Consider the following 22,532-nt stretch of genomic DNA (forward strand, 5'->3'; position numbering starts at 1 on the left):
TGCCTCTACATCAACCCAAAACAGTTGTTGTCAGAGAAAAACTGTGCAATCTGGACATCAAACTCCAAGCTGACTCCTGTCGTCCCTTTTACTTTCCCAGGGAATTTCCTCAACTGTTCTTCATCGTGGTTTATATCCACCCCAGAGAAAATGCAGCCACAGAACATATCTAAAATACGCTCGGTGAACATGGGTGACTTGAACCACTTTTCAATTGATAAATCCCTTAAAGGATTCCACCAGTATGTCAACTGCACCAGTTGACATGCACTAGATCAGGGGGCTCTCCAACCTTTTTTTCCTCTGAGAGCTACTTGTACAAATAAAAATGGCCGAGAGCTACTCATGTTTTGTAACATGAGTAGCTTATAGCTCATTTCGAACAAACAAACTCAATAACTCAACACTGCAAGGAGTCAGCAAGGAGTGTATGCTGGAGTCAGTCCACTTAAGGTCACTCTTATGGAGTCATTTAAATGTTCACCTGTCAGTCTTGTTCTTGTAGATCAGAAACAGATGTAGATCCAAACAAAGCAGACATTTTCAGAACTGCTTGGTGAAAATGTTCATAGTTAACTAGCACCAGAAATGCTATGAAAGCTGCTGAGATTTCAACTGCACATTATTTTGAAGGTGTATAACCTCCATTTCCATTTCCACAGGATCAACACAGAAAAGTTCAGCCATCTGTCCTGAAATCTCACTTGTATCCACATCCATGAGAGGTTTGGCCATAAATGTCACACAGGGCTCAAGTTTCTCAGAGTCACTGAATCTGTCAGCAAACTCTTGTCCAAGCCTTGATAAGTGGTCACAATACTCGGAAACATTCAAAATACAGGCTGTATCTGTTAGACTGTCCAACATCTTTGAGACAGAGGGGAAGTGCTGAAATTTTTTGCTTTTCACTTACTGAACGTACAATGACAGTTTTGCACTGAACACCTTGACAGCACTGATCATGTCAGATATCTTTTACCTTTGCCTTGTAACTGTAGGTGCAGGTGGTTAATTTTCTCAGTTACATCGGTCAGGAAAGCAAGATCAAGTAGCCACTCTTCACCCTGTCCTCCTCCTTCGTTTCTGTGAAAGCCTTGATTTCACCCAGCAAGGAAAGAAAGCGCTCTAATATTTATCTGTACTATCTGTAAAATCTGTGGGTGGACCCTATGGCACTGTGCTGAGGGCTCTTTGACCAGCAGTCCCACAGTCCCTGTGACGTGGAAGCACTCAATAGTGATTCCTATCCTGAAGAAGGGCACCACTAAGGTCCTGAGTGATCTTAGACCTGTGGCTCTCAACTCTCTGGTCATGAAGGCCATTGAGAGGATCATCAAGGATCATATCATCAAATAACTGACTTAATGATAGACCCATTGTAGTTTGCTTACCAGGCTGACAGAGGTGTCTATGATGCAAAAATATTTATCTTAAATACCATCCATAAGCATCTGGAAATCCAAAGCTCCACAGCCAGACTTCTGTTTGCAGACTTCTCATCAGCATTTAACAACATGGGGGCGATGTCGCAGAGCTCTCCGAGTCCAGTTACTTCTTTGTTTTCTTCTTCTTCTTACCTTTTTGTGCCTAGTTAAGACACACTCTGCAAAAGTATTCTATGACCGGGTAACCTTACTACAGCTGAGAGAGCGTAGTCATTTCTGACTTTTTGACCCGAACTGAAGGCTAACCCTCCCGATCATACTGGGAACATGCAAACGTTCAGTCTCTGGAAAATAAATTAGACGAACTGCACACTCGGACTTCCATGCAGAGGGACATTCATGATTGCTCCATACTGTGTTTCTGTGAAACCTGGCTGGGGGAGAGGACACCCAACGAGGCAGTAACACCAGAAGGCGACACGGTCTTCAGAGAGGACTGATTTGCTGTGGAAAGTGGCAAGACTGGCAGAGGAGGAACGACCATGCTCATCAAACAATCCTGGTGTATCGACTGTAAGATCATCTCAAAATCTTTTTCTGAAAATATGGAATATCTGACTTTGAGGTTAAGACCATCTTATTTGCCCAGAGAACTGGAATGCATCATTGTGAGTGTTGTGTTGTGTATACCCCCCGCCCGCCAAGGAGGAGGTTGCACTGAGGGAGCTGCATGATATGATCAGTGAGCATGAAAACACTTATCCTGATGTTGCTGTCATTATTCTGAGAGACTTTAACCAATGCAATCTCCGGAAAAACATGCTTAAACTGCATCGGTTTATAAACTTCCCCACCACAGGAAATAAAACACTGGATTACTGCTACAGCAACATCAGAAACGCCTTCTCAGCTGAACCAAAACCCCATTTTGGAAAAGCTTACCACCTGGCAATCCGGCTAAAACCAGTCTAAAGCAAAAGGCTCAAGACAAAACCAGTCACAGTCAGAACTGTTAACACTTGGACTGATGGTGCACAGGCGGGCCAGTAGGGCTGCTTAGTGGCCACAGACTGGAGCACTTTCAAAGAGGCCACTAACAACATCCATGAATACACAGATACTGTGAGCAACTACATCAGTTGGTGAACATGCTTATTTGCACCTTGAAGGACTGTGTGTATGTTCCCCAACCAAAAGTCCTGGTTTAATGGAGACATAAAACAGGAAGAGGCGGAGGCCTTCAAGTCTGGAGACCAAGAGGAGTACAAGAGATTCCGGTAAGAGCTGCAGAAGGCTGTCAGAGCAGCAAAAAGGGCCCACTCCCAGAAACTTGAAAGCTACTACCTCAACCACAACACATATAGCATGTGGCAGGGAATCCAGGCTATCACAAATTACAGAAGTGCCATAACAACCACAGACCCCCGAGATGCCACCCTCTCACAGCCTTAACACCTTCTATGCCAGGTTCGATAGGCTGAACACAGACATACCCTCAAAAGGCCCCTGCGACCCCACAGACACTACCTTACAGGTGACACACACAGGTCCTGAAGGCTCTGAAGAAGGTGAACCCCCACAAGGCAGTGGGACCTAACGGAGTCTCTCCCAGTACTGAAGGCCTGTAAGGAACAACTAGCTGGTGTGTATCTTCAACCTGTCATTATCCCAGACTGTAGTCCTCCGGAGTTTGAAAACCTCTACCATCATACCATACCAAAAAACAGACACATCCACCCTAAATTACTTTAGGCCAGTGGCACTCACACCAGTTGCTTGAAATGCCTAGAAAAACTGGTTCTAGCACACATCAACCATGTGGTTGACCCCCTCCAGTGGACAACGTGGTAGCGATAGCCCTTCACCACACCCTGCAATACCTGGAAGACAGCAAAACTTAGGCCAGGATGCTCTTCCTGGACTACAGTACTGCCTTCAACTCCATCCAACCAGGTGAGCTGATTGAGAAGATGACAGACGTAGTGGCGTCCCAACCCCCACTGGCAATTGGATTCTGGACTTCCTGACGGAAAGACCACAGATGGTGAGGAAAGGAGGACGGGTTTCTGCTGAGTTGCCTTAGTCCCAAGCTCTTCATCCTGTACACCTATGACTGTGTCTCCACCCAGGACAACATCATCATCTTTAAATACGCTGATGACACCACCATCAATGGGGGGCAAGTCAGGACACAGGGCCCTGGTTGACAACATCCCTGTTTATGGAGAGGACAAAGACCTCATCCTCAACGCAGACAAGACCAAAGGAATAATACTGGACTTCAGGAATAATCCTCCTCCTCTGAGGTGAGGGCTGACAGCTACAGGTTCCTGGGACTGCAGGTTACATCTGACCTGAGCTGGAGTCTTAACACCAAAACTTCCTTCCCTGGACTCTATGTACGTTCAGCGCTGTCGGAAAAGAGCAGAGGGAATCATCAGAGACTCACACCACTCAGGTCATTCCCTGCTCAGACACAAACGTTGCACATACAACCTGAGACACAGCAGAGCGGACAGCTCTCATCACACATAAAACTCTACTACTAAAACAAAACTACTGAATAAGTGTAAACCAACATAACATTACCTCACTTTATTTACATGTGCAATATGGGATATATCACTATTACTACTATTATTTGTGAAACAGGACTATGTGTCATATTCCCTTCTGATCAATGTGCAATCTTCTGATAAATGTGAAATTCTCTGATAAATGTGCAATATTATATCAGTGCAATACTCCCACACAACTCTCTCTCTCTGTCTCTCTCTTGCTCTGTCTCCCTCTCTTTCTCTCTCTCTCTCTTACTCCCCCCTTCACAACCCCAGAACTAGTCTATTACCATTTATTATTCTTTCTTTATATATAGTCTATATTTTTCTTATTGCCTTATTTTCCTAACGTTTTATAGTGTCCTATATTTCATACTTCTTATTTAAGTTTCTTATTACCTAAACTATTGACTACGAGAGAGCCTCTGCACAAGAATTCCAATGTGTCTGGATTGTTGGTTAATGCACAAATGGCAAATAAAAAACCTTGAACTTTGAACCTTAAACATGCAGCCTCACATATTGGCTTATCACACACTTCCATCTCAACCACCAACTTCCTCACCAACAGATCACAGAGGGTGTTGGTGAAGTACACCTTGTCCCACACCCTTTTCACCACAAGGCTGTGTCCTCTCCCTACTTCTCTTCATCATCTACACAGATGATTGTAGATCCACCCTGCCAAATTGTCACTTTGGCAAATTTGCTGATGACACAGTCCTCCTGTCTCTGCTCTCCAGCCACACACAACATCCCTGCTCAGCTTTATAGGACTTTATAAAGTGGTGTGGAAGCTCTTGTCTTGAGCTCAACATAAATAAGACCAAGGAGATGATTGTAACCTTTTTCTCCCAAACAGAGATAGATGGCTGAGGCCGCCACCACTATCATACAGAAGAAGCCAGTGGAGAGAGTGGAGGAATATAAATATCTGGGAACACTCTTTGACAATTTGCTGAGGTTTTCTTCTAACACAGAAGAAATCCTAAATAAGTGTCATCAGAGACAGTACCAACTCAGGAAGCTGAAATCATTTGGGATAGACAAGGACATTCCCACCTTCGTTGAAAATGTAATAACCTTTTCTTTCACCTGCTGGTTCCACTCCATCATCCTGCAAAACAGGAGTTGGGCTTGGCCCCTTAGTTCCAGAGAAAGGAACTCTGAATGCTTCAGCATACAAAGACATTTTGGGCAATTTCATACTCCAAACTTTGTAGAAACCGTTTGGGGATGGCCCCTTCCTGTTCCAACATGTCTGCGCACCTGACCTCAATCCGATAGAACACCTTTGAGATGAATTAGAGTGGAGGCTGCGAGCCAGGCCTTCTGTCCAACATCAGTGGCTGACCTCACAAATGTACTTCTGGAAGAATGATCAAAACTTCCCATAAACACAATCCTAAACCTTGTGGAAAGCTTGCCCAGAAGAGTTTAAGCTGTTATAGCTGCAAAGGGTAGGGCGACGTCATATTAAACCCTCTGGATCAAGAATGGAATCTCAATTAAGTTCATAAGCGTGTAAAGGTAGATTAGTGAATACTTTTGGCAATAAAGTGCAATGTATTGTAATTAAAATCAGGTGTTCCAATCACTTTTATAGCCACATGTGTATAAATTCAAGCACCTAGGCATGCAGACTGCTTCTACAAACATTTGTGAAAGAATGGGTTGCTCTCAGGAGCTCAGTGAACTGCAGCGTGATACCGTGATAGGATGCCACCTGTGGTAGTCCAGTCGTGAAATTTCCTCACTACTATATCTTCCACAGTCAAGGAGCTTAACGGCGAAATTCACAACAGGTGTTTAATTCATGAATCGACCAATAGATTTCCTAGTTCAATTTGAATTGCTATTTAAACAATCCTCCTCGTCATGCTGTTCACATTTTTACATCATGAGACCAAGACGACACCTAACAACTGATCAACAGTACCTCGCTACTGCGAGGTGTCAAACAGGATTTTCTTGGACAGATGTGGCCACTGAGTTTATCATCAGCAGGTTGCAACAAAGATACAGAGAGATTGGAAGAGTCACAGAAAAGCATAGAAGTGGACGTCATTTCACCACATCCCACACTTATGACCGCTTTACTGTGAACAGTGACCTGCGGAACCGGATGATGACTGCCACTCAACTCCAGGCTCGTTTAAGGGAGGTGAGAAGCACCAGTATCATGTCAGACCATTCAAAACTGTTTACATCAGCGTGGTCTGCGTGCTAGACGACCTGCAAGGGTGCCTGACCTCATCACCAGACACAGGTGTCATCTTCAAGAAGAGTGGGATGTCATGTCTCAGCAGACAGTAAGTCGACTTGTGAACAGCATAACTGGGCGCTCACACCAAAAGCATCTGGAACGGCCGTGGTCGCTCAGATCGCTCACAACCCATCGCCTGCAGTCGCTGCCAAAGCAGCCGAAGGGGCAGGTCTATCAAACAGCAGGCATATATAATAATCCATCTATACATCGGTTCCCTATTTCATCATGGATCGCACTCTGGGTAGCCTTCTTTGTGTTGCATATGCATATTTGCGATGGAAATGCAGGCCCCGTTGCCATCGGTCCATCTGGGTCCATAACGTCCTGAGAAACCGGCCTCTACACAGAGAATTTCACCGGCTGATTCAGGAGCTCCACTTCAATGATGTTTGGTTCCACCACTATTTCTGACTGGATAAAAGTCAGTTTGATGACCTCCTCACCACGGTTGGTCCACAGATCAGCAGGATGGACACCAACTATCGCTGAGCTATTGGTCCTGGTGAAGCCTGGCTATCTATCTGCGGTGAGAATGAAACCCTGCATGCACATACACACACACACACAAACACACACGTAGGATGGCCAGATGTCCCGCTTTTATTTATTTTATTTCCCTAAACTTCTCTGAACAATAATAGCATATGCTTTGGATTTTCTGCCTTCGTGTTTTGAGCCTCTCTCAACTTTCGAAGCTCACGATGCTAATGAAGCTCACGACGCTCAAGAAGCTCACGAAGCTCACGAAGCTCACGAAGCTCACAACGCACTGCTCACAATGCCGGCCGCTCCAGCCACTCATTGATGTCAGCCAACATTGAATATGAATGGCAGCTGGCCACCGTGGCCGCCGCAGCCACCGCATCTGCTCAAGACACTTTTGGTGTGAGCGCCCAGTTAGACATCATTGTCAAGCTGTAATTGATGCTCAAGTTTTGTCTGTAGTGCGACTTCCCCAGCAGACAACAGCATAGAGCAATGCACTCTCAATGATAGTGTGATAAAACATGCATTTCATGTCACTGCAGACATTGAAGGACCTGAGTCATCTCAGGAAGAAGAAACCAGCTCTTTGGTCTTAGTAGTGTTCAGGAGCAAACAATTCTTTTTGGACCAGCCATTGATGAACTCCACAAGGTCCCTGTACTTCTTCTCCTGTCCACCGCGCACACATGCCACAACAGCCGTATTATCAGAATACTTCTGTATGTGGCAGGACTCTGAGTTGTTCCTGAAGTCCGATGTGTAGAGGGTGAAAAGAAAAGGAGCCAAAACAGTACCCTGCGAAGCCCCTGTACTGCATTCCAGTGTTCCAGAAACACATCTCCCTATCCTGATACTGTGGTATACTGTGGTCTGGAAGTCAGATAGTCTATAATCCACGATGTCAGGGAGGGGGCCACACCCATACCTAGAAGTATGGGAGGCCGTATGGTGTTGAAGGCACTGGAGAAGTCAAAGAACATGAATCTCACATATGAATAAGGCACATCCAAATAAGCATATGCCCGATGCAGCATGTACAGAATCGTGTCTTCCACTCCTATGTGTTTCTGGTAGGCAAACTGGAGGGGGTTGAGATCCTCAGCAAAGCCACCGGTCTGTAGACATTCAACTCCATCGGCTGCCCTAACTTGGGTATGAGACAAGAAGTTTTCGACAGCACCGGGACTTTTTCCATCTGAAGGCTCATATTGAAGAGCCTCTGAAGAGGGAGTTCTAATTTACAACATGCACAGTCCCTCAGAATCCTATGTCTATGGTTAGACACAGTAAAAGGTTGTAGTGGAGAGATGGCGACAGGAGTAATGTTGCTATCAGTCACAGAGATGGGTGTGGGGGTGCAGCTTGACTGAGGAGGCCAAACGGTGGGAGCAGCCACAGATGTGGAGGTGCAGCTGGGCTCAGGAGGCCTGGTGGTGGAAGTTGCCGCAGAGGTGAAGGTGTGGCTGGGCTCAGGAGGCCTGGTGGTGGAAGTTGCTTCAGAGGTGAAGGTGTGGCTGGGTTCAGGAAGACTGGTGGTGGAAGCTGCCACAGAGGTGGACATGCAACTGGGCTTAGCATGCCTGGTGGTGGAAGCTGCCGCAGAGGTGGAGGTGTAGCTTGGCTCAGGAGGCCCGATGGTGGAGGCTGCCGTAGAGGTGGAGATGCAGTCAGACGGAGGAGGAGGCTTGGCGATGCGAGTTGCCATGGAGGTGGAAGTACAACTGGGCAGTGGAAGCAGTATAGAGGAAGCAACTGAAGTAGTGGGGGTGGAGGGAGCAGCAGCAGAGGTGGAAAAAGCCACACTATCAAAACTGTTCTAATATTGGTTGAAAGTACTGGCTCTTTTCACATCACCTTCCACAAACTGAGAGTTCTTCAGTATATGTCCAGTTATGGTCCTCATGCCCCTCCACACCTACTTCATGTTATTGTTCTCCAGCTGTCTCTCTACCTTTTTTTTGCACTCCACCTTGCTTGACGTAGTTTTTTTTTAACCTCCTGTTGTACACTCCTCTGCCTTTCGCCATCCCCATTCTGGAATGCCCTGTTTTTCTGGTTCAGGAGGTCTTTGATGTCACTATTGATCCATGGTTTATCCATGGTGTCCCTACAGAAGTTAATGTAGTCTGTGATGGTGCTGACCTGTCCATGTCAATGTCCATTTCTTCTTCCTTCAGCAGTACTGCCCAGTCTGTGACATCAAAGCATTCTCTCAATGCATCACTCGCCTCTTGTGACCACTTCCTGAAAGATCTGGTTGTAACAATAAGTCTTTGTACACAAGGTCTGTATGTGGTTTGTAGATAGAACATGCTGTGATCAGATCTACCCAGTGGTGGAAAAAACATTGCCCTGTAAGCTGCCTTCACGTTAGCATAGAACAGATCTAATGTCCTTTCTCCACGTGTTGGACAGTCCACATACTGTACAAAATCAGTCAGGCATGAGGCCAGAGAGACGTGGTTGAAATCCCCTGTGATTGCAATGAATGCCTCAGGATGCTGGGTCTGCATCCTTGCAACCGCGTCATGGATGACGTCACACGTCGCTGTAGGTGCCGCTCTCGGTGGAATGTAAACAACGATGACCACTGTATATGGGAACTCTCTGGGTGCATTGAACGCATGGAAACCAACTGACAGCAGTTCAATGTCTGGACAACATATCCTCTCCTTAACGGTCACATTGCGGGGTTTAACCCATCTCTGATTTAAAAAAAAAAGAAAAAAAACAGCAGTGTCAGTGTCACAATCCGCTTGTACGTCTGTGAAGCTGGGTATGTCCACACATGAGTCTGGTGTGTTGTCATTCAGTCAGGAGTCAGACAGACAGATCAAACTGCACTTCTCATACAGCCGTTGGTTCCACACAAGCCCCTCTAGCTCATCACACTTGTTTGGTCGTGAGTTAGTGTTTCCCATAATAACGAGGGCAGAAAAGGCTTGTACCTCCACCTCCTGTTGTGCCTCTTTGCCTTTAATTTTGTTCCAGCTCTACATCCACAGTACAGCTTTCTTAGCTAAGTCGGAATTAATTCCGTGTCCAATCCTTGCGCCAACAGTTCTTCTCTTGTGTACACTGCTCTATTACTGGTAGCAGAGCACATTGTCAAAAAATAAAAATAAGACAAAATGTAAATAAAAACAGATCACTAAAACTGTTTAGATAAAAACTAAAAATTACATATAATTATATAAACGACGAAACAAAATTGAGAGCTACACAGACTTGCTACCGATAAGGACGGCATAACAACCAAAGAATATATGCATATATACAAATAGATATGTATATATGTATATATCTATATATATAGATATGTACATATATAATCAGTTTCTCATTGAGAAGAAATGGCTGCTTTCTTGGTGCTGTGCTGCTCCCAAAAAGACAAAACAACTAACCATGGTTCACTAAAACTTCTCCAGTTTTTCCCAAAAATTCTATATGCTTTACAGCAGGTTGGTGAGTATTTTGGTATTGTCCTAAAATATTGTTCATATCAACTGGCCAGTTGTTTAGGTTTTGAGTTCATATAAAATCTTGATTGGTCGACCAATAAACACTGGAATTGAACCTGTTAAAGGGCAATTCCTGAAAGTAGAATGATGTGAAGATGACATGTTGCAGTGCTGTGCTGCTCAGTTCTCTTTCGTGCTAACATTCATCCACAGGTAAAATTAACCACACCAGCAGCAGAACCACTACACTCAAAGTCAGTTGTCCATCTGAAATTCTGAAAGGCGAGCCCATCATGCCAAGACGATGGCGGGACCATAACATGATCTATATCCATATGTTCACAATAATGGCCCAAAAGGGTAGAGAGCGAACGTAAGCTTCCACCCCAACTAAGTGAAGAGCCAATTTGAAGAATTCATTCCACCAAGTGGCCTGCCAAACTTTCAACAATCTTTAGCCTTCAACCACTGTCAAAACATGTGTCAGAATTATCTCCTCATTTGTCCTAAAATTAGATTAGTTAGGGAAAGAGGGGCTGGTAAAGACACCTTCATGGAAGTGAAGTGCTCGCAACCTCTCCTTCCTAGCTAGCTATTGATCAAACTGCTGAACTGATATTCAGCCAGAAGAAGATGAGTGCAACCAGCGGCGACAGGATTGGACCAGAAGAGACTGAGCTGCACTTCGCAACTCTGCATGTGATTATCATTTCCATTTTTATTTTGAAGTCTTACTTTAAAAAAATTTCAGTTCATTATACTTTATTATATCGCTACTCACCATCGTATCTCAACAAGATCGTATGTTCATATTCACATGCACATGTCATGGTTAAATATCGTGCATTGTTTTGTGTTTTGTTACATTCCATCTGTTAATTGGTCAATGCTTGGATAATAATGTAATGTTTGGTTGTTTATTGTCTATTGTTTTTTTTATTGTTTTTTACTTTTTTAAATGCTTTTTGTTTCAATATTTGGTTCATTCTTAATTTATTTTATGTTTTTATTTGTGCTAGTACTACTTGTAGTTTTTCAACTAAGCTGTGCTGTGCTTTGCCATTGGCAAAGGTCAACAGTTTTTAGTTAGACCTTTTTAGGAGTTCAGAGAAACTCCAAAAGTTTTTGCCATCTGGGCAATGGGGCCATAGGAGAACATTCTCTTCAAAAAAGTCACAAGTGACAAACGGAGGCTGTTGGGCAGGTTTTTCACTCCTATACGAACAGTGGACTCACTAGATGGCAACAGTTAATTATTTGATTTTATTTTATTAGAGTTTAAATTGTGTTTTATTTTCATTATTTTTAAGCTGTTATTTGTTTTTCTATTTGTTTAGTATTTTCTTTTTTAGTTTAAATCACTGATTAGTGATTTCAGGGTTGTTATGTGTGAGGGAACAGTGCCTTACCACTGCTCGCGCCACATATTATTTAAGGTCAGGACGTTACCTGGTAAGGATATTGTCTGGTAAGTTCAACAACAGAATATATTTTCTTTCTGAAAATCTACGTCACAGTGGCGTCAAATAGCGATTGGGTTTTGGCCACGTATGCACTGAAAGATATCAGAAAGTATAAGAGCAGGGCTCTCAAGTCTCACGCATTGAGTGTGAGACACATGTATTTCAACAAGTTCTCCCGCTCACACGCCACAAATGGTATTTCTCAAGCTGAAAAAAAAGTACAATATAATAGCTATGGCTATGGAAACGGCAGGAAACAAGCATGTGTCCCATGAGTCTAGGAAGAGCATAAGTAATGAAAGACCTGTCCAACCACCCACCCCCTAAGAGACAGTCCAGATTAATCCAACTCCTCTGGTCTTTTCTCCACAACAGGAATTGGAAGTAACACCTGAGGAGTTAATACCAGTTACTGATTGACAGAACAGTCACTCAAGACTGTAAGATCAGACATACAACTCTGTGCACCACCTGGATCAACTACAAGAAAGCTTACGACTCAATGTCGCACACATGGACACTGGAATGCTTGGAACTTTACAACAGGAATCTAAGCCTACGTCAAAAGTTGTATGAGCAGTGAGATTGGAGAGCTTAACTGATACAACTTTGTCCTCTGTCTGCTTGAACGAAAGAGTGCAGCTCTCAAAAAGGGCAAGTGTGGAGTACATATACTCCTCTCATATACAAATTTTGAATCTACAACTACAGAAAACCTTAAAAGGACAGATATTCACATTGTTTCTCTCTAGCTGTTTATGTAAGTTAATGTTAACCATTATGGACTCTAAATTATCAACATGCCTATTGAAACACATTCCGACTAGACTATTTAAGGATGTTTTATCTCTTATCACCACTTCTGTACATGATCTGATATATGTCTTTGTCTACAGACTATCTACAACAATTCTTTAAGTTATATCTTTTTAAAACTCTTCATACCAATGTTTTAGCCAATTACAGACATATATCTAACCATCTTTTCCAAGCTCCAAAATCCTTGAATATGAAAATGCAAATTAATCTTCTATATGAAGAGTTTCAATCCATAGTACTGAAACTACATTAATTAAAGTTACAAATAATCTCCTTATGACCTCCGATAATGGTTTTGTCTCTGTGCTGGTCCTGTTAGATCTCAGTCCAGCTTTTGATACCATTGACCTCAACATCTTATTACAAAGACTTAAACATGCCATCAGAATAAAGGGTACCGTTCTTGACTAGTTTAAGCAATACTTATCTGACCAAATTCAGTTTATATATCTAAGTAATGTATCCTCTATATTAGCCAGTTTTTTTTATTGTGTTCCATAAGATTCTGGTTTGGGATCAGTTCTGTTCACTCTATACATGCTTCCTTTAGGCAGTATCATCAGGAAGCATGACATACAATTCCACTATTACGCTGATGACATCCAGCTCTATTTATCTATGCAGCCTGATTAAACTAACTATCTACTCCAGTTACAGGCTTATCTTGGAAGATAAGCATCAGATTCCTTGAATGTCTATTTCTGAACTATGGCAAAACTGAAGTAATTGTTCTTGGTCCTAAAAACCTAAAATATTTTACTTTTAACCCATATTTACAACTTCTGGCCTCCAGTTCTACTGTGAGGAATCTTGGAATAATTTTTGACCAGAATTTGTCTGTCAACATATATATCAAACAAGTCTCTACAGTGGCTTTCTTTCATTTATCAGAAGCATTCTATCTCAAAGTGGTGCAGAGAAACTGTTCCATGCATTTATCTCATTTAGGCTGGACTACTGCAATGCCATTTTAGTTGGGTGTCTAAATAATTCCCTGAAAACCTTTCAGCTTATTAAAAACATTGTAGCTAGAGGTTTGACTAGTACCTTTAGAAGAAATCATAATTCCCCTATTTTGGCCTTTTTACATTGGCTCCCAGTGAAATTAAGAATACATTTTAAAATCCTCCTAACCGCATGTAAAGCTCTTAATGGCTTTGCTCCATCTTACATTATAGATCTATTAGTTCTCCACAACCAAAAAACAAACTTTCGCTCCCTGACTGCAGATTTACTTATGGTTCTGAGAATTTTGAGGTCCAAATGTGGAAGGCTTTAAGGCTCCTCTCTGGTGGAACCACCTGCCAGTCTGGATACAAAATGCAGCCTCAATGTTTTATGGACTAAGCTTAAAACTTCCCTTTTTGAAAAAGCTTGTTTAATCCAACTGATTTTTGTGCACAACTTAATATGATTATTTCTGGGTCTTTTATGTTTTTATTATTATTTTTTTCTTTAACTTTTGTTGTTTTATTGCTGTTTTTATCGATATCTAACTGTTCAATATCTTTTTTATATCTAACAGTTTACAATTAATTGCCTTTATCAGTGGCCGTTTAAACATTTTCTTTATTTTGTTTTTATTCAATGCTTTTGTTCTTTTTTGCTTTGGAAAACACCTTTGAGTTGCTTTTTTGCTTGAGAAAGTGCTAAATACATATAGATTGGTTGCTTTATATCTGTTCCAGTCTGACAAGGATAGATCAACAAGCGCTTAAGATTACTAGTGTTTAGATATTAGTTCCTGATTTGTCAGATGGTGCCCCATATTCAGTTATTCTCATTAATAATTTCATGAAACATTAACTGCCCTTGGACACATATTGATAATAGCTAACTAGCTTAGGTCACACATGCATACACACACACACATGTATATATATATTCCAAATAGACACCTTATGACAATAGTTATAAACATTCTTGTCTGTAGCAGGTGCCATGTCATGTTTATCATGCTGTCATGCTGGTCTTACACACCCTTCTTCTACTGAAGTATTAGAAACAAGACTGCCTTATTGATTAACACTTTGTTGAATTTGGTGTCTTTGCTGAATTTGTTTACAAGAATAACACAGTAAAGAACAATGGACTGATAATTTATTACCTATATGACAAGATTTAAATACGAAATAACCTGCAAACCGTGCCTCCAGTTCCTCACTCTTGTTGGGAATAATATAGTTATTTAATGGAACAAAAGTGCAGCATGGACAGTGCAGACTGATCTTGAATCCACTGTTCCTGTCTGTAGAGAAACAGAGGTCACAAGGGGATGTAATTACGGAGCATATGCAATGAATAATAAAGAACCTGCTACAGTGAAAGTAGAATTATGAACTCACCTCTGTGGTTAAGCCATTCACTCACTGCCTCTGTCACATCAAAAGACAGCCACTCTCCTTCTGTTTGAGTTTGAACCACCTTGCTGTCAATATATCGCTGAGTTGGGGATGTCAGATCTTTGTGTCCTAAAATCTGAGGACAGATTTGAGGCATGAGATGCAAAAGTTGTTAAATATAATTTTAGAGCTTTTTAGTCACTAGCCAATAGTTCTCATGAATCATGCCTCATAAGAACTACTAGCAACAGCAAAGTATAGGCAAATAATTGTGAAGATCTTCAGAGACCAACACAAATGAGCCAATTTTGTAGAATGAGAATATCTTAGTCAAATTGAATGTCTTAGTCAAATTGAAAGGATAGTCATAAATTGTACACTGACAGAAGTTCCATACACCAAATAGTTCCTGTACAGGATTTCTAATGCTGTCTTGACATTTTGAGCACCAAGGTCTTCTTTTAACTAGCAGTTACTGTTAACAGACTTGCTATCTTAAGAACTCCCAATCCATCATGACATGTGATACCTTATACTCACTCATGCACACATAAAATATATATTATTGTGAACTATATCAAGGTCCAAAACCACTAATAGCTATGTTGCTGCCAAGCTACTAAAACAATACCCCACTTTTTTTTTAACCCTTGTTCAACCAGGAAAATTATCCCTTCAACTCATTGAAATAAAAAATCTTTTTTTCCAAGATTGTCCTGTCCAAGACAGCAGCACAAAGATGTAAAGATTAACAAACAGACAAAGAAAAGGAAGGGAGCAGCATATATGAAATTATTTTTTTTCCTCTCTCAGTTTGTATTCTTAGGACTGAAAATAATAATAAAAAAATCCTGTGAACGAAGGCAATAAGGCCCTGAACTCTTCAGATGGAGGAAGGTCAAGAGGTAAAAAGAGAATAGACCAAAAACAGCCTTGTAAACTAGAATTTACCATTGTCTTAGCCAACGTATAGACAAGGAAGACCATCCCACATGTTCAATTTACATCTCTCACCCATAAAGTTTAATGGATGAGAGATGTAAATTATACAAACTTAAAATTAGCAATAAATCTCAGAGCCTCATGATACATAGCATCAAGAGCAAAACCAACAGAAAGGTTGCAGCAACCCTCTTTTTGGATTCATATGAAAGACAGGATTTAATCTTGATATAAAAAACAGTTTCAATTTCAGCCTTTTTGCCAGCTGATGAATATGTGGGGTAAAAGAAAGAGATTAATCAATTAAAATCACTAAATATTTATAACATGATACAAATTGATGATTGCGATCAGGTTCTGTGTTTTGTCCTTAGCATTTGAAAAAAGCATGGCTTTGGTTTTGTCTGTATTTATTTAAAGTCTTGTAATGAATCTTCATTACTTTCACCAGAAGCACTTTACATTAAATAAAATGCACTTTAATATAGTAATCTGATGCATGAAATGATTGTGCTAACAGAGATTGAAGCATTTTATTGACGTTTAGGAATTGATGTGCTTGGATAGCTGCCTTTCAGCTGGTACTGAAGGCCTGTCCTGTGGAAGAAGCGCATAGATGTAAGGTTTGTTTATAAGGTGCTGTTTACAGTGGAATTTACTTTTCTGCTTATCAGAATGGCTACACCTCTTTGTCTGGAGTTGTAACAGGCTGAGTACACATGAGGAAACTGTTCTGAGGTGAGAACGAACATCAGCTGAAGTCTTTGATAAATTAATCTCCTGTAATAAAACAATGTCTGCCTGTGGATCCTTTAATCGATTGGAGATTTTTAATATCATCTCCCTGGACCCAGCTCCATGTACATTCCATGAAACAAAAAAAGCAAGCGTGGACATGCTCAGGCGAATAGAATAGAATGGAATAAAATAGAAAAATGCTTTGTTCATGCCCCAGTGGGGGAAATTCAAATTAGTCAAGTAGCAAAAAGAATTTTAGATATTGACAATGATTAGACAACAACAACAACAACAATACTACTACTACTAATAATAATAATAATAATAATAATAATAATAATAATAATAATAATAATGATAATAATAATAAATGACTATATAAATAAATTTGAGAAGAACATGTCAGCAGTCACTGTTAAGATGCCTTATGGCAGAGGGGACAAAGGACCTCATGAACCTCTCAGTCCTGCAGCACAGTGAGATGAGCCTCTCACTGCAGCTGCTCCTCTGTCCTGCCATTTAGTGATTTTTGGAGACAGTGAAAGTGGTGATATGATACCCACATTTTTTTTGTTTTGTTTTTTATACAAGACATGAGTTGCGGGAGCGCAGAATTCTACCAGGTGGAACTTTCTTTCAGGAGTCCGTTTCAGCCGGTCAGACATACTTTGACACACAGCTAAGCTAAGCTTGAACGTTAGCCTGCCCAGGAGCAGTCTAGTTCAGCGGCATGAGTTACCATGGTTACTCAGCAAGCATTCAAATAAATCACGTTGGTAGAACGGAACTCTCTCTTAAATTAGCCAGAATTATCGAGATAAGACAGGCTTTCCCTTAATCCAGCTTCGTGGAACACCCTTCCGATATGTGCACAGGTTTGTGATGACTGCCAAGAAATGGCCAAGGTTCAACTGAGGTGGTAGACCCCATCTCTAAGGCTAAAGTCTCCCTGAATGCCTTCTGGTGCAAAGGAACCTCACCTCTGTCTCTGCCATGTTCTTTGTGCAAGATGCATTCACAAAAGTAATGTCCATGGTCCCATCGTAAACAAATCTCCAAGGCTTCCTCCTTACTGTATTTTGTTTATCATGTCCGTTTAGCTATGCTGTAGAAAAATTAACGAATAAACTGCAGAATCTGAAATTACGCACGACAATGCGTAATTTGCAACTCAAGAAGCTAGACAACTTCTCTGTGACACTTTTTACGTGTTACATTTGCCATATATGGAAGAAGAGCCCACCCCTCAATCAGCATATTGTTGTTTTCAGAATTTCATTAGCTATTCAATATGCTAACAGAAAAGTGAAATCCACCACAACTGGTTCGAGCCTCACACATAAGAATAGGTGCAGATACTTTTGACCTATCAGTAAGTAATTGACTATTGTGCCCCAGCAGACAGGGTATATATTGGAACAAGTCAGATGTCAATAAAAGGTTTAAAGACCCTGTTTCGGTATCATGCTAACTGAAGTTATGATCAAGAATATGCGGAAAAATACGCATCTGACAGAAATTTTGAAAGTTTGCCGCCGCAGACTATGTGTCTTTGTGGGTGTAAGACTTGTTGTAGACTAACTATTTTACTGGAGTACATTAACTGGACCCTTGCCAACGTAACAGGCCCATTTTTGTTGGAGTTTTAACTGTTCTTAGAATACTGTGAGTATTTATAGGTGACTTTGACACTTTTTTGTATTTGTGACTGGTTTAACATAAGTGTTTACTGTGTCCACAGTTCTGATTGTATACATGAGGACTGGTATACATAATTCGAATCGCAAAACCCTTAGCTTCCCAACGGTATACAACACACTTAGGTACATATAAACGGGGGCTGAGTAAAACCCCAGACTTCTCCTGAAGTATGCAACATCCTGCCGGTGGGACGTAAAAATGTTCAGGGGTTAACTGTAGTTTCAAGAAAATACCATTTTGCCAGTAAATATTAGATATTTAGGCATAAACATTTCGTCCAGGTATTAGAACCAACTAACCTAAATTATATTCAGCTTTTAAAGACAGTAGGACAATCTCACAAAGTGGAAGTCTATCCATACCACTCATTGGGGAGAGTGGCCACCATAAAAATGATGGTCCTACTAAAAGTAAAACTATTTGTTTTCAATGATCCTCATAAAACCATCTGCTACTTTTTCTAAGTTACTAAATTCAAACATCTCCAAATTTCTGTGGAAGAACAAACAACTACAATTTATTTAAAGACTCTACAGAAGACCAAAGACAGTGGTGGATTACCTAATTTTCAGCACTATTTCTTAGTCAATAGATTACAATACATAACAAAAAATGGTTTAAACCTAGCCCACCAGTCTACAGGCTAAATCTCAGACCTGCCACTTACTAGTACAAAAATCAAACAGCACAAATGTTTTAAAAGCATTAACATCAGCTCCTCTCTGACAGCCTGGTGGGACTTTCTTAAAATTAGGAACCTTCACTTCCCTTCCGGTTCCGGGTCACTGCTCCTGCGGTCGACCGGTCAGAGCGCTGGGTAGCTTTCTTTCTTTTTAAAACTTTTATTGTCCCAGTGTTTTGTTTTATTTTGTTTATCAACCTGGCAAAATGTTCTGTCCTGGATTTATCTACACGCTGGCCACTCTACATACCCTGGTTTATACGATCACTGCTTCATTCGTGGACACAGTGAGGATTACGTCTCAGCCCCGCTCTGTTCTCCACCGATACTCTTCCAGAGAAGATTCGGATACGGTCACTCGATGCAGATCAGACCAAATTCAAGCAGAGGTACCACAAGGGGACCGGACGGGGCAAAAAGAAGGGAGGTATCAGAGCGCGACTGCAATGGGAAACATGTAAACAGCGGACGCTGCCGGCAGTCATCCTCACCAATATCCACTCACTTTGAAAAAAACGGACGAACTACAGACTAATGTGAACCATCTTCACGAGTACAGGAACGCTTCTATCCTGACATTTACAGAATTCCTATTCCCAAGAGGAGCCCCCGCCCCCATGACCCTGAACGACCTCTGCCCTGTGATGAATGCCATGGAGAGGCTCGTCAAGCAACACATTCTCATCCTGACCAATTCACAACTGGACCTGCTTCAATTTGCATACCAGAGTCGCAAAAGTGTTGATAATGCCAAAGCCTTCATCATCGACACCATCCACAGACACCTGGGGCTTCCCAACACCTCTGCTCCTGTTTGCTGACTTCTCCTCCACTTTTAACACCCTGCAACCCCACATCGTAGCAGAGAGACTCCACCAGAACTTCAACCTAAGCAGTCAGCTCATATACTGAAAGTGTTTTAGCTTTCTCCCTACAGGACAGGAACCGCCTGCACAACATTGTCAAGGTATTGTCAAGGTTGTCAAGGTATTGTCAAGATTATTGGACTTCCTGCTCGCCACCTGAGCACTGTGTATAAGCAGCAGGCAAGTGGCCTGACTCGTCGTATTCTCGGTGACTCAACACATGCTCTATTTCCAGCATTTGAGCGGCCATCTGGTCACAGGTTCTGCTGTCCAGCTTGAAAGACCCAGAGAAGGAGAGCGACCTTTGTTCCTAATTCTATGAATGCAATGAAAATGCATAAGCATAAATGCATAAACTTTCTCCTTCTGAACTCAGAGGGGTTGCAATAATTTAAGATGCGCTATATTACAATAATGTGCAATATCATTATATCATGTGCAATATTACCATACAGCTGCTCATTCTTCTGCAAGATATTTGTAATATATTGCTTGCTTCATTTAAATCCATTTTCATTATTTATTGCTGTGGGGAGCTGTGAGCAAATCATAGAATGCAAAGAGCAGTAGGAAGAAGCTATTTTAGCGTGAGCCCAGGGTGGGCAGGCACCTGTACCTTCACTGTGGAGCCAGTATAGGAGTTTAATTACGTTGCAGGCCCAAAATTAGTGACGTAAATGTGGCAGTGCTAATCCCCCTTCAGGTAAGAACACGTGTCTTAATACGGGCTGGTTTATTGTGCCAAATAAAAGCGTTAAGTTGTTGGTCGAGGTTAGCAAAAAATGATTTATTAAGACAAATTGGGATGTGTTGAAAGAAATACAGAAATTTCGGAAAAATAACCATCTTAATAAGATTAACTCGGCCTGCAAGGGACAGGGGGAGGGGGCATCTGGACAGGTCTGATTTGCACTTATCTAATAGTGGCTGATAGTGGCTCCCTGAAGGAGTTAGTTATTGAGACCCCCAAATACCTAAATCCCTCCTCAGCTATTTTAAAAGGAAATATGGATTGTGGAAGTGACCTTGCCAAATCGTTAACAAAAAATAGCTCGCTTTTCTGAATGTTCAATTTATACCCTGATAAGTGCCCAAACTGATTCAGAATTGACTAAACTGAGGGGAGGGAGACTGTGGGGTTTGAAATATATATGAGAATGTCATCAGCATATAAGGAGAGTTTGTGGACAAGACTATAACGAGTAATGCCTTCAAACTCATCCTGTTTTTTTTAAGGCAGATGGCTAGTAGCTCAATGGGCATATTGAACAACAAGGTTGGGAGTGGATAACCCTGCCGGGTCCCACGTTTGAGAGGGAAGTATGGTGAATGGACGCCGTTAGTATTTACAGAAGCAGATGAGGTTGCATACAGAAGAGATGAAGTTATAATTTAAGCCAAATTTCTCTAAGATAAAATGCTATTTACATCTTTATATTTATCATATTCAGTACCATACACCTTGACTCTGCCTTATTACCTCCGCAGAAACCACTACTGCTGTTACTGGCAGTAGGCCTGCCAATGCACACAATCAGCTGCTTTGCCCCATCCATCTTGTGTATTTTTGTACATATTTTATTTAAATTTTTTGTTATTCTTTATTTTATCATTTTTCTCTTGCTCTTAAACGTATGCGCCACTCTTCGCCCCCTCTTAATTGCCTCTCAGGGATAAATTAAATTCTCCCATATAAGCTTACACTTATCTGGAGCAATCGTGACATCCTGCAAAAAAATAACTAAATAAAATATTTGCTCTATGGAAGAACAAAGAAATAAAACATCTTGAAGATATAATCCAGAATGGAAATTTTGGAGCTGCATCCATGCACAGAAGTGCTAGCAGGCCAGGCTGCAACAGGGGGATCTACTAACAGCCAGTGCCTGAAACGGAAGCGTGGCAGGCAAGGAGAAGAACAACAAAGACTCTGTTGTCTGGCAAACAAAGGATGGCTATCCCTCCTGGTCATACATTTTGCCAACGTCCAGTCTCAGGCAAATAAAATGGATGATATCATCAGTCGGATAGCAGTCCAGTACTGCTCTGTTTTGTGTCTCTGTGAAACATGGCTTGACAAATGACCCCAACGAGGCTACACTGCTTACAGAGCCAACCTCAATGCTGAGAAATGCGGCAAAACGGTGGAGGAACAGTGATCCTGTCAAACATGATAATATCATGTTACTCTGAAGTGCAGACAATTCTATTTGTCTAGAGAGCTGCATCATTCTCAGTGTAGTTTACGTCCCTCCCTTGGCTGATGAGAACAAAGCACTCACTCACCTAACTATACAACAAGCTTAACAGACATGAATTATCCATATGCAGCTATTACAGTACTTGGAGACTTTAACTACTGTGGTCTCTAAAAAAGCAGTCCCAAATATCACCAGTTTGTCTATTCCTCCCCGAAGGAGAAACAGTTTTTTGGATAAATGCTACAGCAACATTAAAAATTCCTATACTGCTGTCTCTAAGCCACATTTTGGGAAATGTGGTCACCTTGCTATCCTGCTACAGTCCACCTGCATCAAAAAGCTTGAAGCAGACCCAGTCACAGTCAGGACGGTGAAGACGTGAACTGATGATGGAACAGCAGAACTTCAGGACTGTTTCGTGGCCACAGATAAGAGCATCTTTAAGGAAGCCATGGACAATATACACAAATATCGAGACACTGTTAGCAGCAACGTCATCACAGATATACGCAGTGACATTAGAAACTTGGTTTGCAACCTTCAAGTCAGGAGATATCAGAGAATATAAACAGGCCTGACATGAACTTGAGAAAGCTATCACATAAACCCTGTGGTACCA

The 22,532-nt window shown here is 41.5% G+C and overlaps 1 protein-coding gene across 1 annotated transcript in view; it reads right to left on the minus strand.

The window, feature by feature from the left end:
• tgfb2 (transforming growth factor, beta 2) overlaps window positions 1–22,532 on the minus strand; it is an 89,206-nt gene that overhangs the window by 26,767 nt on the left and 39,907 nt on the right. Inside the window, exons 3-4 of the mRNA XM_072394994.1 lie at window positions 14,787–14,919; window positions 14,579–14,689 (exon numbers count right to left, since the gene is read on the minus strand). Of these exons, the coding sequence (XP_072251095.1) occupies window positions 14,579–14,689; window positions 14,787–14,919 (244 nt within the window). The remainder of the gene's footprint in view (window positions 1–14,578; window positions 14,690–14,786; window positions 14,920–22,532) is intronic.

This window comes from Leuresthes tenuis, unplaced genomic scaffold, assembly GCF_036924035.1.
Source record: "Leuresthes tenuis unplaced genomic scaffold, fLeuTen1.0.hap1 SCAF_10, whole genome shotgun sequence".
In the NCBI taxonomy this organism is placed as follows: domain Eukaryota; kingdom Metazoa; phylum Chordata; class Actinopteri; order Atheriniformes; family Atherinopsidae; genus Leuresthes; species Leuresthes tenuis.